Source organism: Dipteris shenzhenensis, chromosome 24 (genome assembly GCF_047967505.1).
Source record: "Dipteris shenzhenensis isolate YYH24624 ecotype China chromosome 24, Dip_SZ_1.0, whole genome shotgun sequence".
NCBI classification, from domain to species: domain Eukaryota; kingdom Viridiplantae; phylum Streptophyta; class Polypodiopsida; order Gleicheniales; family Dipteridaceae; genus Dipteris; species Dipteris shenzhenensis.
Genome location: NC_141619.1, coordinates 15,259,312 through 15,276,677, shown reverse-complemented (window position 1 = coordinate 15,276,677; position 17,366 = coordinate 15,259,312). Strand labels below are relative to the sequence as shown.

The 17,366-nt window shown below is 41.5% G+C and overlaps 2 protein-coding genes across 3 annotated transcripts in view; both read right to left on the bottom strand.

The window, feature by feature from the left end:
• The window catches only part of LOC147886265 (sphingosine kinase 1-like), a 47,049-nt gene that overhangs the window by 4,608 nt on the left and 25,075 nt on the right, over nucleotides 1-17,366 (bottom strand). For both annotated transcript variants that reach the window (XM_087395113.1, XM_087395114.1), the window contains exons 8-9: nucleotides 5,210-5,503; nucleotides 4,807-4,929 (exon numbers count right to left, since the gene is read on the bottom strand). In XM_087395113.1, coding sequence (XP_087251239.1) covers nucleotides 4,807-4,929; nucleotides 5,210-5,503 — 417 coding nt within the window. The remainder of the gene's footprint in view (nucleotides 1-4,806; nucleotides 4,930-5,209; nucleotides 5,504-17,366) is intronic.
• LOC147886266 (uncharacterized) lies at nucleotides 14,970-16,475 on the bottom strand. The gene is made up of 4 exons (XM_087395044.1): nucleotides 16,340-16,475; nucleotides 15,893-16,235; nucleotides 15,582-15,743; nucleotides 14,970-15,434 (listed from the first exon to the last, which is right to left on the bottom strand). Exons 1-4 carry the CDS (start codon nucleotides 16,426-16,428, stop codon nucleotides 14,970-14,972), a joined length of 1,059 nt encoding a protein of 352 aa, XP_087251170.1. The 5' UTR covers nucleotides 16,429-16,475.

Sequence of the window (17,366 nt, the reverse complement as noted above, 5' to 3'; positions counted from 1 at the left end):
ATGCGAGACAACGCATCAGCAACCTTATTATCTTTTCCTCTTCGGTACCGAATCGTTAGATTAAACTCCTGCATGAGCTCTGCCCACCTAGCTTGGCGGCCCCTCAAGTCAGGCTGTTTACTAAAATGTTTCAGAAAGTCAGGATGTTTACTAAAATGTTTCAGAGTATCATGATCCACATCCACATAAAACTCTGAACCATACAAATAATGCCTCCATGTTTTCAAAGCATGGATAACTGCATACAACTCTAATTCATGAGTTGGCCAGTTCTTTTGAGAGGGAGAAAGCTTCTTGCTTTCAAAGGCTACTGGCCTTCCCTCTTGAAGGAGAACTGCTCCTACCGCAATGCCACTTGCATCGGTTTCTAGGAACAACGGTTTCTGGGGATCAATTGTTTTTAACACCGGTCCTGTGACCACAGCTTGTTTTATGGTGTTAAAACTTTCTTATTGATCCTGTCCCCATATAAAAGGTACTTTATCTGAGGTCAGATCAGTCAATGGCGATACTATTCCGGAATATCCTTTGATATGCCTTCTATAAAACTGGACAAATCCCAAGAATGATCGCAACGCGGTCAGACTCTGAGGGATTGGCTAAGTCAGTATCGCAGCCACTTTCTTCAGATCCATTTCTACCCCCTGTGGAGTAATTATGAATCCTAAATATTCAAGCCTAACCATACACAGTATAGTTTTCTTTTTATTTACATAAAGACTGGCTTTCCTCAAAGTACTGAATACTACTCTTAAGTGTTCACGATGCTCAATAATACTTTTACTGAATATTAGGATATCGTGAATAAAATGTACTACGAACTTTCCCATATACGGACGTAGTAAATCATTCATAAGCATGACGAATGTAGCTGGAGCATTGGTAAGTCCGAAGGGCATTACCAAAAACTCATAATGACCAAACCTGCTCCTGAAAGCGGTTTTATGCACATCCTCGACTCTAATCCGGATCTGATGGTAGCCACACTTAAGATCTATCTTGCTGAAAACCACGGCTCCATGTAATGCATCTAGCAAATCATCAATCAGAGCCATCGAATACCTGTGCTTAACAGTGATATTATTCAATGCTCTGTAATCTATACAGAGGCGAAACGTATCATCCTTTTTCTTCTTTAATATCACTGGCGAAGCAAAAGGTGAGAAACTTGGTTGGATCTGCCCCAACTTGAGGTATTCTTCCAATTGTCTACGCACCTCCGCCTCTTCAGTAAAACTCATTCTATAGGGAGGTCTATTTACAGGTTCTGCCCCCGGGATCAGTTCAATTTTATGCTGAACTTTTCGCTCTAGAGGTAACCCATAAGGTAGTTCATCCCTAAAACATTCAGAGAACTTCTCTGATATCTCTTTAGCCAACTCGGCCATTTCCCCATCTTGGGTAGCCTCAGTGCTAGTTGATGCATCATCAATCGACTCTACCGATGCTATACACAGACACAAAAACTCTTTCGGAGTCCTCCGAATTTCCATGGCTGAAATCAGTGGCCCTCGAGGTAAATCCTTCTCACCTCGCAAAACATATTCTACCCTGTTCATCTTGAACTGGTAAATATGCTTCTTCCAATCAATGGCTGGATTTTTCCGAAAATGCCAAGCCATGCCTAGGGCTATATCTGCGTGAGCAAGTCTGGTCAATTCAAAGTCCAGCTTCTCAACATAGTCCTGAATTCGAAGTTCTAACTAGGTAACCCTCTGGTCCCATACTTCAGTTGAACTTCCGTCCGCCATCCTGACCGTAAAAGCATAGTCAGACGGACTGGTTTTCAACTTGAGCCTCTTAATAAGCTTCGAGTTGATTACATTGTGTGTTGACGCTGAGTCAAAAAACACAATCACATCATGACTGGCTACTTGCCCTTTCATTTTAATTAACTCGGGCTCATCGAAAATCGTATATCCCGTTGCAGCGGGCTTAGAAAGGATGTTATCAGGTGCACCGCTTACTAACTTAGTAACAGACACACTTAACAACACAAGTACTAACCTCTGAGAAGGTCCCGTCAATTGCATCTGCATATGTTCCGCATTGGGACTCTCCTGCATTTCCACATTGCATTCAGATATTATCATATTAGCCGTGCAACGGTCTTTATTCAGTGGACAATCTTTCCACTGATGTCACTGAAGGCAGCCGAAGCACAATCCTTCTTTTCTAGCTTTCTCTTTTTGTTCAGGGGTCAACGAGGACTTTGACCAAGCCCGGGCTGCAATTGGAGTTATTTTTCTTTTCACCCCAACGGTGGTACTTGTTTTTGCTGGTCCCTCAACCGGCTTCACCTGCTTGGTTTGGCCACTTGGCTGCGAGACACTTGTCTTTGAAGTCCATTTCCTCTGAAATCCCCCTTTTCTCGAGTACTCATACTGAGTCCCTGCCTGCACAAATCCACTAGATCTGCCTCTGGCATCCTCATAGTTCAGGGCTACTGCAATAGATTCATCTAATGTAGTCACATATTTAGCCCGAACTTCCATTTTGATCTTGTCGTTCAGTCCATAGATATAGTCTTTTAACTGAACCGACATAGGGAGAGGGCCTGTTATTTTCATGACACATTCCCTGAATTTGTCAGTGTACTTTGCCACCGACAGACTCCTCTGACGAAGATTTCTATAAGCATCCCAAGCTCGGGATTCTTCATCAGGTGGAAGAAAGTGTTTCTTAAATTCAGCTTTAAACCCTTCCCAGGTGATAGGAGCAACTTGATCCTTCTGTTGCTTTATCCACCATCTATCCGCTGCCTCAATAAACAGGTGAGTGGCCTCACGGATTTTCTTCAGATCAGATCTGATTTCACAAATGGCGAAGGCTTCTTCCCACTTGTGTAACCAAACCTCGATCACATCAGAACTGCGCTCGGTCATCCGACCAGCGTACTTCTCCGGTCTATAGTTAGCAATATTAGGCACCTTGACCCTCGCGCGCTCTGATGAATGTATACTGGGCTCTGGCTCTGCTGGAGCTTTGCCCTTATCAATTCTAGATGGCCTAGCTGACAAGGCTTGCACCATCTCCCTAATCTCATTCTCACCAGCATTCACTTGAAGCTGCTAGTTCATAATTTGCTGTAAAGCATCTTCTAATACCGAAATCCTACCGACCAAAGTAGGTGTTGTGTGATGTGACATTTGTTGTGTAGACCGTGCTCTAGACTCACTAGGATTCACCTTGGAATCTTGTCCTTCTGCCTCCATAGTTTCAAAAGGGAAAATAGTTTTTTTTTTGTTTTCAGTCTTTTCTAGAACCCAAATAAAATATATATACACCTCTTTTCTATTTTGCTTTCCTGTTTTTCTTTCTCCTGCACACTAAACTCCCAAATATATAATACTCTGAACGTTCCTTTTACTGTGCAGAAATAACATGACCATAAATAAAAACTGTAAAAACTATATCGAAAGAAGGTGCTCCCTGATCTCTTTCTCAAAATGTCGATTGATCTCCCAACTCAGCCACCAACTGTCCTCAGCCTGCAAGCGTCTTTTCCCTTGTCGTATCTATCTCTGGTTCGCTGTCAATTTTTTTATTCCGAGTTCAACGATCAGGTTTAAGCATCCTGGGCTGACCACGATCTTTTCCCTCCACCTGCGTTAGGAAAAAATCCCCACTTCGCAGCTCTTAATGGAATATATACGGTACTGTTTTCTCTCTTGGCAGGTGAAATAAAAAGATGCAGATTACGATTCCCTTTCACGATGCTATACACAATCGAAATTCTCTGATAGTGATTCGCCGTTCGTTCTTTTCTTGACGATCCTGATCTACAATTATATTCCATCCCTCAATACAGCCGCGCTCCCTTTTTCCACAGTTCTGTCCACGTTTACAGAAAAATCACGATTTAATTAATTTGCATCGCCTTCACTACTGTTACTTGAAAAAGTAAGCCACAGTTCCCCTTTGAACAGATCGCGTCCCAATTTCTGCAATCGATTCTTCTAGACAAATCCTTCCTGTACGCTCTGCTATTCCCTACACCTGATTGAAATCCTCCACCACCACGAAGGTTCCCCGTCACGGACAGCGATCCTCCCGTCCATCGCACGTCACGAACAGGCGATGCAAATGACCACCTTGCGTCACCTCTGCGCTCCAAGCCAGCCTTCCGTCACCTAGCTCGTCGCTCTTCCCTTGCCTTGAGCTCTGATACCAAATGACACGATCTATGTTCTAACTCTAACTCAAATCACGGGCGATGGCACTTCGTTTGTTCCACCCAACCATACTCTCCTGGATCGCATTTTTTCAATAGATACGTCTTTTTAGTTTTCCTCATGCATATCCACGAGACCCTCAACTCCCTAGATGGTTCCCCTTGCCACATGTCATCATTTTAGCCTTTTCACTTGGTGCACCATTTACCCCTCTCTTGGGACACATTTAAACCTTTTGCCCCTTGGCATTATTGCACATTTAGGTGCACCTAGGCCTTAGCACTTAGAACCACCTAGTCAATGCCATTTCACCCTCACCTAGGACCTTGGCAGTTACTTCTCTTGACCATTTCATTTATGCACATTAATTATTACAAAAGTTGGTCATCTAAGAGAAAATGCCCACCGATCTTTCCAAGGTCATGCTATCTCGGCTAGAGCATAACACACACATCGATCAATTACATGATCAAAAGTGTCAATAAAACTTAAGTAAAGAACAAGAAGTAAATTTTGTTGTTCAAAGAAGCAAACAGAAATGAACCATAAAATTGGCAAACATTCAGATGCTTACAGACCCACAAAAATTATTCATGTCATTATTTTTTGCTAAAAATGAAGAGTTTCTCACCTTGATATATTCCACATGCTTTGACTTCACATGACTTCCGTCCTTCAATCTCAGAAATAATGCCAAAAGTACCCACCAGGGGCAGTCCTTGATAATGATCAAGTCCAAAAACCCATCGGCAAACTACATATACAGATAAAAAAACAAAAACGGGTTCAAAATCACATGCTAGAAAGTTAATGCTTTACTTCAAATTCGGCATTATAAAGCAAACATCAAAATGAAAACATGTAAGCGACATGACATTTTGGTTTTCAATGACGTAATCAAGCACGTAATTTATTGCAGTCTTCAATCAATGCTGCAATTTTCTCATTATGACAATGGTGCAAAAAATATTTAATAAATATATAATTATTCACAATCGAAGCAAAAGGAATGGCATGTACAAGGCCATGCTTACCATTGCTGATGGAGCAGCCAAGACATCCTCAGAAGCCCATGGAACATTTTGCAGCCACACCATCACAAAACTGCCTCGAATGAATCTCCAATCACTTTTTTCTGGAACTAAAATAGGTCCCATGTATCCTGTCTTATGCCAGCTTCTCTCACCGCCCAAATTGATATCAAGACTTTCTGTGATAAACAACTCTGACTCCCCACTGACTGATTCACCTGAACCTTCATAGCCAGGGGCAGGAACATAAGCAAGGCTACCAGTATACTTTCGTAGCTTTAAGATACGAATGAAGGCCTGAAAAAGAAAATTCAAGCATCAGATGCTTAGTTATGAGAAACTGGCATACTGGAATGTAAAACACAAAAGCTAAGATAAAAAAGGAAAAACTTTTTCAAAATGTATCTAGGAATATATTGAAGATAGACAGGCACTAACAATCAGATTGACAAGGAGATCCAGTTAACCAGGCATACACATGGAAGAAGTATTAACTCTTCTACTAAATTGAATGACAAGACAGCTTCCTTATCTACAATTCTTTTTCCATGGATTCATGATCCATATGGTAAAGATGTGTCTAGACCCCGATATCAATCTCTTGTCTTTACAAACTAGGTAGAGTCATACAATATGCAGCTCCACACAGGCAACAGACTTCAAGGGGAAAAGAAGAAGAAGATGCAGCAGAGGACCCGGGTGGTTGTTTTCTGGAGGGGGAAGGGGGGTGCAGGAGGTGGAAAGTTTTATGAACTTTCTAATACTAGACCTGTTGAACCCTGAATGTAGCTCACAGTCAACTCTATCTTGTCCAAAGACCAAGAGGAAGGTTTTATGAGCTCTCTGATATTGAACCGTACATATAGCTCACAACCAACTACATGTCTCATCACTCTTTCTCGATCTGGAGATTTAAATATCCTCAACCTTATAGCACTATTTGTGCATAAGAGGTGGTCCACTTCCATACAATCGGTTCTTGGTGAATTTCTTTCGCAATGAATTTTTCTAAGTTGCAAGGAAACAGGAAATGGCTTTTAAACAGACCAACACTATTTCAAATTTCATGAAATAGATAAAATAAAAAGGCAAGTATGAAGGCCTGATAGGTTAGGAGGCAAGGCCTAGCAAACATTAGGATTGATTCGAATTATAATTGACATAGAGCAATTAATGAGGAAAAATCAGCGATTCATTTATTTACGAAGAGAAGACAATTTAAAAAAGTGTAAGGCTATGGATATGTGCTTCAACTTTACATTAAAGCTAGAAATAGTTCTTCAGAAGGTTTGAATTACATAGAAGTCTCTTTTTTCGTACTCTGTAAGGATGAGTCATCTCAAATAAATGCATGCATGACTAGCAAGTTTATTTACGCTTTGGCAGCAAAAAAATAAAGTATAAAAAGGGCTACGATAAGACTAGGAGATGCTCCTGTGAAATCCCAAACTAGGACTTTAAAAAAGAGACAAAAATACAAGGTTGGCACAGCCAATCTGCTATTGGCGGATTTCACACAATGCTCCTTTGTGGACTTCAAGACTCTTTGCCTTTTTAACAAGCTACTTTCACATTGTCTGTTGTTGTAATGATGTTTTACTAAATCTGTCAATGATTGTAACTCCCTCCCTTTGAGCCATTATTATCATTTCTTTGGCTCTGCAGTATATGGCTATGGATGTGCGCTTGTGGCCATTTTAGCAAAAGCAAAAGCCCTTTACTGCTTGGCTCTCTTTCAGTACTCTTGAAAGAATGTCTCGAGTTGAAGGAATGCATGCATGACTATTGGTACGTGTTACCAACACTTCTTTATTTAATTCAATAGTATTTGCTCTTTTTATACAGCTCTTTTTGAATCGTTTCTCTATCCTTGTTTTTGTGATGAAATGCTAGCAGGTCTTATCAATTCAATCAATGAGTATAGCTCATTTCAAGTTTTTGTGCACACATCCTCAACCAAGAGATCATTCACAGAATTCAAGGAGGAACAGTTTTCCTCAAAATTTCACCGCATATAAGGTCTTGATTGTAGGTTAGGGTGTGAAGTTACCACCCCAACATTGTAGGCCATGGCTGATTCTAAAATAAATAGGCAAGGTAGCCTGTAAATTGGAATTACCACTGGGTCACAAGGTGCATCCAATTAATTCATCTTCTCGTTTAAGGCAATTTTTACAGTCAAGTGATTCGCTAATCAAAGGTATTGTTATGCTACAAGAGATAGAGGGCAATGCAGAGTGCATACCATAGTTATCGCTAATCGAATGTACTGTTATGCTACAAGATATAGAGGGCGATGCAGAGTGCATACCATAGTTATCAGGGAATACACCGTTCGCCCTTCCGGAATGGTTAACGCTGTTCCATGATGGAAGGAGGACCCAGAACCTGTCCCATATTCCTAGAATGAAGACCAGGTCCAAAACGCTGGGGAAACAGGTTCCCCATTCTCTAAGCACATTTCCGTGCGTTTTGGCATCCCCTCAAGTTTTGTTTTCATGATTTGGTATATTTCCATGTGATTTGATAGCATGTCATGTGACATGGTGTTCACGTTCCCCCTGCCATGTTCCCCCATCCCGAAAGATTCCAGTTCGGGCATCGGACGTTCCTGATATGTTCCAGTGTGTAGACCAATAGGAATCCTAGACCGGGGAAAAATGCAAGTTCGAAACTAAAAGGCAGCCACGGTGTTGGTTGCATGGCATGGAGTTCCTCTATCAAAGGCTTTATGTGAACCTATTTACCAAATATGGAGTGCATTCCCAAATTTCATCATCGAGGGCGCTGATTCTTTAAGAGGGAAAGCAAAAGAATGAAGGAGAGAAGGGAGTTTGTAAGCGAATTTAAACAAAATTATAGGTAAATAAGAAAAACTAAAATTAAAATAAGTTAGTAAGCAAAGCTACACTTATGTTTTCATCAGCACCCAAGCATAAGCTGCCATTTGGGTTCGAAAGATTCTGAAATCTCTTAATGTTTGCTAGAATTTGAGATCCCAACCCAAACAACAAAAACTTTGATATCAAACAAGAATTAAACAAGAAGAAAATAAGAAAAAGAAATGTGTGTGTGTGTGTGTGTGTGTGAGAGAGAGAGAGAGAGAGAGAGAGACTAGGTTAAATATCAAAAACCAAAAACACTAATGCTAACACAATGAAACAAAGATAAACCAACGCACATATAAGAAAACAAATCAAACACCAACACAAATGTGGTGTCACTCAAGACGACTCTCCACAAAGTAAAACCTTCTAGCTGCACCTGAATAAGTTGACCCCCAAAAAAAAGGGCAGGGGGGGCTGAGTGCAAATGTCTGATTCTGAAAGTTAATGTTGGACTGCCTGCACCTGAAAAACAACCCCAATGCACAAGGGCCTAATGCAAAAAATAAATGGAGCAACAACCCCCATTTTTATAAGGCAAGATGTACCAAAATAGCAGCCAAAACCTACTCAGTAAGCCTCCGAAGAAAAAAGCAACAAACAGTCTGCTTTGTCTGACAGTGCAGTCAACGATAGTCAACCACACTAAACCTTTGACTCGTACAAGTCTCTATTGAGCAAACATCTGCTCCAAATCCACCAAATTTGTGCCGATTCAGCCGAAAATGGAAGCAAAGAATGCTGATACCAATCTGCCTGTGCATAGCAAGCATAAAATGGCCAAAAATGGCAAAAGATAGGACAGCTCTCCTCTGAACATGAAGGCGGAAGATGATGTACGAGATCAGGAGAGCATTAATCAGCCAGAGCTTAAAGGTAGAAAAGCTAGATGGGCTGAGTTAATGCAAGAGCTTGATATACAATTGACATATAGGAAAGGGAAGTCGTGGTAGCAGACTCTCTTAGCCAATTGTTAATGAATTGAGTTTTACTCAATTTCAAAATGATTTCCTAGAGTCCTTAAAGAGGAAATGTGAGTTTGATCCTCACTTCTCTAAAATATGGAAAGCAATTAGAAATAGGGATCCAACTAATCAGTCACATGGAAATGGTGACACACCACAAGTTGGTGATAAAGGACTCAAGTGGAAAAAATATACTATTGAAGATGACTACTGCTCTACAGGGTAGAGTATGTGTCCGGGATAATAATGACATTAGGCGCCAAATTCTTTTTGAATGTCATGATAGTCCGAGTGCTAGACGCCTAGGAATTCAGAAGACATATGTGCTTCTGAAAAGACAATTCTTTTGGCCTGGAATAGGTAAGGACATCCAAGATTATGTATTAAAGTGCCAAAAATGACAGGTCAATAAGGCTGGTTAGGAGGTCTCCTACACCATTGGAGATTCGATCTGGCAAATGGGAAAGCATCTCCATGGATTTCATTGTGGGATAACCTAGGCCACAGAGGGGGCACAACTCAGTGTGGGTAATTGTGGATCGGTTGACCAAAATGGCTCATTTTATTCCTGTCAATGAAGATGTTAAAACTCCAGAATTAGCTAGGCTATTTGTGGAGCATACCTATAGATTATATGGGCTACCAGCCGATATTGTTAGTGACCGGTATAGCAAATTTAACAACCATTTTTGTTTAAGAGTTTAGAAACTTTATTGAATACGAGCACCGCGGATCATCCACATAGTGATGGTCAAACTGAAAGAGTCAATTAGATCATCGAGGATATGCTTTGAGCATATGTAAGTAAATGGCAAACTAATTGAGAACAATATTTGCCCATATCAGAATTTGCATATAACAGTGCCAAACATTCAGCTACAGGTTTTAGTCCATTCATGATGATGTATGGATTTCAACCAAGAGCCCCAATGACAGTGGGACTCGAAAAAGAGAAGGTTCAAGCGGGCAAAGACTTTCTTAAAGATATGAATCAAATGCTTAAGTTAGCTAAAGATAGCATAAGAAGAGCTTAGGATAGAGCACAAAGTTATGCAAACCCCCACCGGAGAAAGTTGGAGTTTGAAGTGAATGAGAAATTCTACCTTAAGGTACCTGAATCTTCAGAATCTCTAAAGATGGGTAAATGTCCGAAGTTGTCTCCTAGATATTGTGGACCATTCACAATACTTAAAGGAATTGGAGAACTCGCTTACAAATTAGCCTTACCTAAGGGATGTGGAGTGCATCTAGTTTTTCATGTTAGTAAGCTAAAAAGAAAGTTAGGAGATGATGATAATCTCATTGGAAATGAAGTCCTTGTTGAACTCATTGAACCTGCATCTTTACCACATGAACCAGAAATAATTTTAGGTAGACAAGAAAAAAGAACGCGACACACAATATGGCAAGAATGTCTGGTTAAGTGGAAAGATAGACCTGAAGAGAGTTCAACATGGGAAAGGGTAAGCAATCTCCAGATGAGGTTTTCCAATTTTGTTTTCGAGGACGTAAACCATTCTTAAGGGGAAGGGAATGTTACGTCAGCCATAATTCTCAAACCATGTGGTGTGATTGTGGTTAGGCAGGAAACTAGAGGACTTGATTGTGCTTGCATACTATGAGGAGGGTTTGGGTCTAGGGTCACGCCTAGACATTAGTTAAGAGGTGCAAAGGGGAGCCCATGAGAGGCCTAGACATTAGTTAAGAGGTGCAAAGGGGAGCCCATGAGAGGGCTAGAAGGGTAAGGTCCCTTGTGGGACACATGGCACCAAGGGAGGAGGTCACTTTGCAAGCATTGGGCTAGGGGGAGGTTTCCAGAGAGAGATCTCCATGGTGATGAAAAAGGAAAGAGGACTCATGAGAGGGGATCACTGGAAACTGTGGTCGAGAGGAAAAAAGCAAGAGAAGCCCTCTATGATTGAGGAGAGGTAACATTGGTTAATTGAACTAGGTGTCCCAAATGAGCTGAAATGTAACTAGCACTAACAGTCCTAGGCCAACAAGGCTATACCAAGGCTAGGTCTACAAAAACATGGAAAGCCCAGGCCCAAATGTATGTTTAAAACCCAGATCAGAAGCTCTTGGCTGCATACTTTCCCATCCACAGAACTTACTGTGCTCCTCATCCTTCTGATATCCCTAGAGAAACAATGAGCAGAGATAGGGTATGAATCTCTCTTGGCCCTAAGGGTTTCTCAAAAGTGAATACCGTATATGCTATCAGGGAGACCAAATGTGCACTCCCGTATTTAGGGGACACAAAAAGAAGTTCAACAACTACTAGGTAAAAAACCCATAAGCATCCCAATCATGGTACACACACACACTTTTTTTTGGGGGTGAAATCCATGTAACTTTATATTGCAATGAGTAGTTTCCAGAAAAGGAACATGCTAGTACATCAGAAAATGCCAAGTAAGCAGCAGGAGAATCTAACTGACGAGCACACAAACAAGATTAAAATCATTGTCTGAGCGACATCTGAAAGAAGCAAAACTTGGAGAAGGTAGGATCACCAAAAACTCTATGATTCCTGTCTTTCCACAGAGTCTAGAGTCCCCAATAACAAATCCATGCGAAGAAAAGATCAAAACCAGGTCGTTGTGGATAGCTTCCAAATAGCCAGAAATGTTTGCCAAACCAAGCAGTAGGAAACCGTGATTTTTTACACACACATACACAATTTTTTTGGTGTGGAATCTTTGAGTCATTATATTACAAAAAAAGCTATCCCAGAAAGGGAGATCTATAATACATCAAGAGAAAATTTCACTGTCGGACAAATATACATCATGATCAAAGACACGAGATTGCAAGCAATGAAAAAGTGATTGCTGCAAAGAGTGTTTGAAGAAAGAGAAATTGGAAAAAACAGGATCACCAAAGACCCTATGATTGCGATCCTTCAAGAGAGTCCAGAGTGCCCAGTACCGAACCCAAACAAAAAAGAAATCAAACTCCTGTCTGGGTGGATGTACACCAAAAAGCCAGAAGAACTTGCCAAAAGAAATCTGAGAAAACCGAGCTCTCAAAATTTGCCCAAGGAAGTCCAAAAAAGCACAAGAGGAAGGACAATGCCAAAAGAGATGAGGCATAGTCTCTCTCGGAGCCGGACATTTGCGACAAATAGAGGAAACAATATGTCGTCGTGCCAAGAGCTGGCTGTCCATGAGGAAGAACACCCAACAAAACTCTCCACAAGAAAACCTGTTGATGGAGAGGAATCTTAGAATGCCAAATTTGTCTCAAACGTTTTCGCCACCATTTCATAGGACAATTAAGATGCCAAAGCTGATTTTCCTTTTGCGAGATAAATGGTGGAGGAAGTAGAACTTTATAAAGAGAAGAGACAATAATATGTGCTAACTGCAGAGGACGGCATGATAAGCCCACATAAGAAAGTGTCAGTCTTGAAGACGATCCTATAGATGCAATGGAGGAACCGGCTGAAAAGGTTGGAGCATCAAAGTAATCTTATGCCAAAGTGGAATTCCAAGGCCAAATTTGGCAGCGGCCAAAGGAAAAGTAAGGGGGAATCCAGCATCATCAACAACATCCTGAACCAAACGAATCCCCTTGAGACTCAGAAAATACGAACGTCGAGGCTCCTGCAAAGCCAAAGGAAGGGCGAACACTCTAGACCAATGTATACTTTCAGCTGTAAAAGAGTAACCCTGCAAGGAATCATTGCCATGCCAATCCAAGTGGAAAAGGATATGTTTCCAATCCATTAACAAATGGGAAACCAAAGGACAGCCAGGGATTTCGCCTGTCACAGAACCAAAAAGAAACTCCCACTAGGAAAGCTGCAACATGCAAGAGTAAATGACCAATCATGGCAGCCCATGGTTGAGAATCTTGCAAAAACTGCAGCATGAGTTTCCCCTTATGGGCAAGAATGTGCAGATGGATATTGAGAACATTAAGAACTCCATGCATCTTTGGAGAACAAAGCTGTTATACCTGAAGCAAACGCAAGCTTTTTTTGCCATGGCGAGAACACTAGAAGATTTCTAGAACCTCAGACATAAAAGAGACAAGATCAGCCTTGCTGAACATAATAAGAGGCAAATAGAATTGAATATACCCCATCAGAATAGATTGCACAATTTGAAGACGAACATGAAGAGGCCAAGTTGCAAATTTACAGTACTCCAGCTTTTTCTTGAGAGCTGCGAGAATCCAATCAGATTGTTGACGAGGAGAAAGTGTCCAACTCAAAGGATAGCCAAGATGACAAACCAATTGAGTTGGTGGGATGATTTCTCCAGGCCATAAAAGAGAGTGCCATTCCTTGGAATGCAAAGGCAACAATTTTGATTTCTGAAAATTTACATAAAGCCCAACAGCTAAACCATATAAAGAAAGAGCTTGCATTAGCTCAGAAAGATCCTGCTCTGTATTGCGAGGAGTGAAAAAAGAATCATCTACATAAGCTTGAGCAAGCAATGGTTTACTGTCATGAATTTCCAAACCATGTAGCTTATCCGTAGCTACGAGATGATCCATATACTGAAGCATGGGGTGCGTGGCTATAGCATACAGGAGCGCACTAAGTAGACAGCCTTGACGCACTGAACAACGAAAAGTCCATGCTTCAGAGATATCCCCAGAAAGAATGCAAGCAGCTTGACTGTCATTGAAAAGCCAGTATATGATATGCTGCAATTTCTGCCCAAATCCCAAAGCATCCATTGTCTGAGAGTTGAAGTCCCATTGAACAGTATCAAAAGCCTTGGCAATATCAACTTGCAGTAAAAGAACATCCTGCTCTGTGTATTTGGCATACTCAATTCAACATAAGCATTTGCAATATTATCAATGATATGCTTGCGAGGAACAAAACCATATTGTGCAGGATGTAAACCATCATGCAAGTATCCTTTAATACGATCAACCACCATTTTTGTGATAATTTTATAAATGACAAGCATAAGAGTAATGGGTCTCCAATCAGCCAATGATTCACAAATCGTCTTTTTGGGAAGAAGCTTTACTAGCCCTTTTTTCCAAGAAACTGGCATATGTTGCTGTTCCCAGGCATGGTTGATCATACGCAGCAAAATGTGCTTGAGAAGATCCCAATATTCAAGAAAAAATTCCATTGTAAGGCATCCCATCCCAGAAATTTCCATTTACCACATGATCGGACAGCAATGGTCAATTCTATTTCAGTGAAAGGGCATTCAAGCTCAAGAGCTTGTGCATGCGAAACAATAGGGAAAACATGCTGCAGTAATTGAGTCCGAGCTGCCAATATTGCCGGAGAAAGAGGATCAGCCTGTCCAAACTGCCTGGAAAAATGATGAACACAAGCTGCAGCAAGTTGAGCTCGAGAGGAAGTCCAATGTCCATCAGAAAGCAGAGTAAGGCAAATATTGGTAGCTTGTCGCTTATGATGTGAGCAATTAGAAAAACCCTTCAACGAGCAACCTTTATCCAAGAAAGCTCGTTGATGAGCTCGTCTCCCATTTGGCAATTTTTCTATGATCATTACCATAGTTGTAAGACACGTTAAGACACGACACGTTAGACACGCTTTAGACACGAGTGTCTAAAGTGTCTTAAAGATAAGACACGTAAGACACGTTTTCCAGTTATAATAATATTAAATAAATATTAAATTTAAAAATATAAGTATGTATAAGTACACTGTACAACTTGGTAGCAATGTAGCATGCTGCATGCTGCTAGTTTTAAGTTTTAACATTTTAGAAGTACAATGTAGTTAAGAGTCAATCATCATAGTCTTCAATAAAGTTTAAACATATGTCATAAATAACTCGGCCAATGCCACATGAAATTTGAATGAAATCTGAATCCTCATACATATAACTGAATGGAAAACTTTTGAATCTCAAGACTCATCCTAGTCTGAATCTGAGTCAAGAGTCAAGTCTCTCAAGACTCATCCTAGTATGAATCTGCTAGGTCACTGCCACTGCTGGATCCAAAGTCACCATCAGTGATAGTGTTACCCTCACTATCATACTGTGGCTCCTCGGGCACCTCATCCTCCTCCTCCTCCTCATCCTCCCCCTCCTCCTCGTCCAAGGCAGACCGCATAGGTGTATCTGACGAGGTACTGGCCATAGCCACGGCTCTCCCATGGCCACGTCGGATGGCACAACCACGACCTCGTGCTCCTCTTCCACCACTCCTGCCTCTGACTCTGCCTCTGCCTCTGCCCCTGCCCTCTGATGTGTCCCTCTGTACTGGAATAGCAATGGCTGATGATGCTGATCTACGACGTGAACGAGTGACTCGTCTATCTATGGTCTCTAGCTCTCTATGTAGCTGTGCATATATCTCCTCCTCATCAGCTTCAACTCTAGCATAAGTAGGCAACTCGGTTATGTCAATGCTTGTAGGATCCACCTGCAACAACATTTAGAAGCATATGTTATTATGTTCAATGTTCATTGTTATGATTTCAATTTCCTAGATATATTTAGAATCGAAATCATAGATGATAGAACTGTGAACATGTTACAATAGACTCAAGCTAGTAGCTACCAATGTTACCTGCATTGGACCTGCCAAGTTTTTAAGCTTTCTTATAAGCCTCAACTTTGCACGGCAGTATACTAAGCGCTCGAGTTGCCTTGTGCTTAACTTGTTCCTTATTTTCGTATGGATCAAAGAGTAGGAGCTCCAGTTCCTCTCGCATGCTCCTGCTGCACATTCCTTTTGCCATTTGGTTCCAAATCCCGATTGGCATTTACAAATCGAGATTAAAGGAGTGAGAATCAAGATCACTCATCATCTACATTTACAGTTTACCTAACCAGGAATAGCAAATGCCAAACTTCAAAGATATATGTCTCAGCTCTCACCTGAGATAAAATCCGGAGAGCCAACTTCCGCACTCGAGGAGTGGAGTAGCCATATGTCTCCCACCACTCAATTGGCTTCACACAAATCTCTTTCCTTCTAGACGTGGGTCTAGAGAAGGAAGCACCCACACTATTCTGATACTGAGAACGCTCCAAGTCCAGCTCCAATTGCTCATCCTCTGAAAAAACCCTCCCTATGTAGGCATCTCTATCCGCCAATAACTCTGGCTTATTGAATAAATCAGCTGACTTAAACAGTGGATGCAAAAGTGTTGCAAGCCCATGGATGGGCCTACACATGAACTGCCATCTCGTATCCACTAGAGACCTTATTTCTTCCAATCTACATATCAACATAATTTGTAAATTATAATAAACACTCATAATGGATTTATGATAAGTGATGATTCATTACTTATTAATATAATGGACATAGACCAACCTTACCTCTCAGGTGCAAGGGAGTTACATGTACTCAGCAAAACACGCAACTGCTCCATGAAATGATGGACCAAGCCAAGAGTACTTCCCTCCATATCAGTCACCCACAAGACAGCGAATAAAGGATGGAGAGCTTTCACTATGGACTCCATGTCAGTCCAAAGTGAGTGATCCAAGCACATCCTCTGTACTGTCATGCTCTCTGCCCTGGTAGAGTCAGGCCACTCCAACCACATCCGAGACACCACTGTCTGTCGAAGAGCTGCATGCACTGCAAGAAGGCGCTCCAAAACAATGTGCATGTATGCAAAGCGTGTCTTCGATGGCCGGACAATTTCCAAGTTGCTATGCTCCCTGAATATGGCCAAGGCCTTGGGCTTCTTCTTAAAGAAGGCTGCAATGGTACTAGCAGTCTGCATCACACTAGCAATCCAAGGGAGCCGACCGATGTCCTCCATGAGAAGGTCTAGGCAATGTGAAGCACAAGGAGTCCATACAATGGAAGGAAACTCTGCCTCCACAAGCTCTCCCATCCTCACACAATTACTTGCATTGTCTGTAACAACTTGGACCACATTCTCAGGCCCTATCTCAATGATAGCTGCTCGGATATGCTGAAAAATGACTTCACCTGTAGTGCTAGCACCTCCTCGACCTGTATCAACAGCTTTCAAAAAATACGTACCAAGGCATGAGGATACCTATTAATGATGCCCCTCCTCCTAACATCACTCCAACCATTAGACAGAATGCTGCAACCAAATTTCTTCCATCCCTCCTTGATAGGATCAAGAGCTTTGTTAATTCTGCCTATCTCCTCCTCCAACACAGATGTCCTCATCGCACCATATGTCACACCTGTCCATGTATCTGTAGCTCCCACAGCTGCCACTGCCTTGATCATCCTCTTCCACTGTGGTGTTTGTAGGACATTGAAAGCAAAATTGCATTCAATCACAGTCCTCCCAATTTCAATATCTGCCAAACGCTGCCGCTCTTTTTGCCAAGACTGTGTGGACAATGCACCTGATAA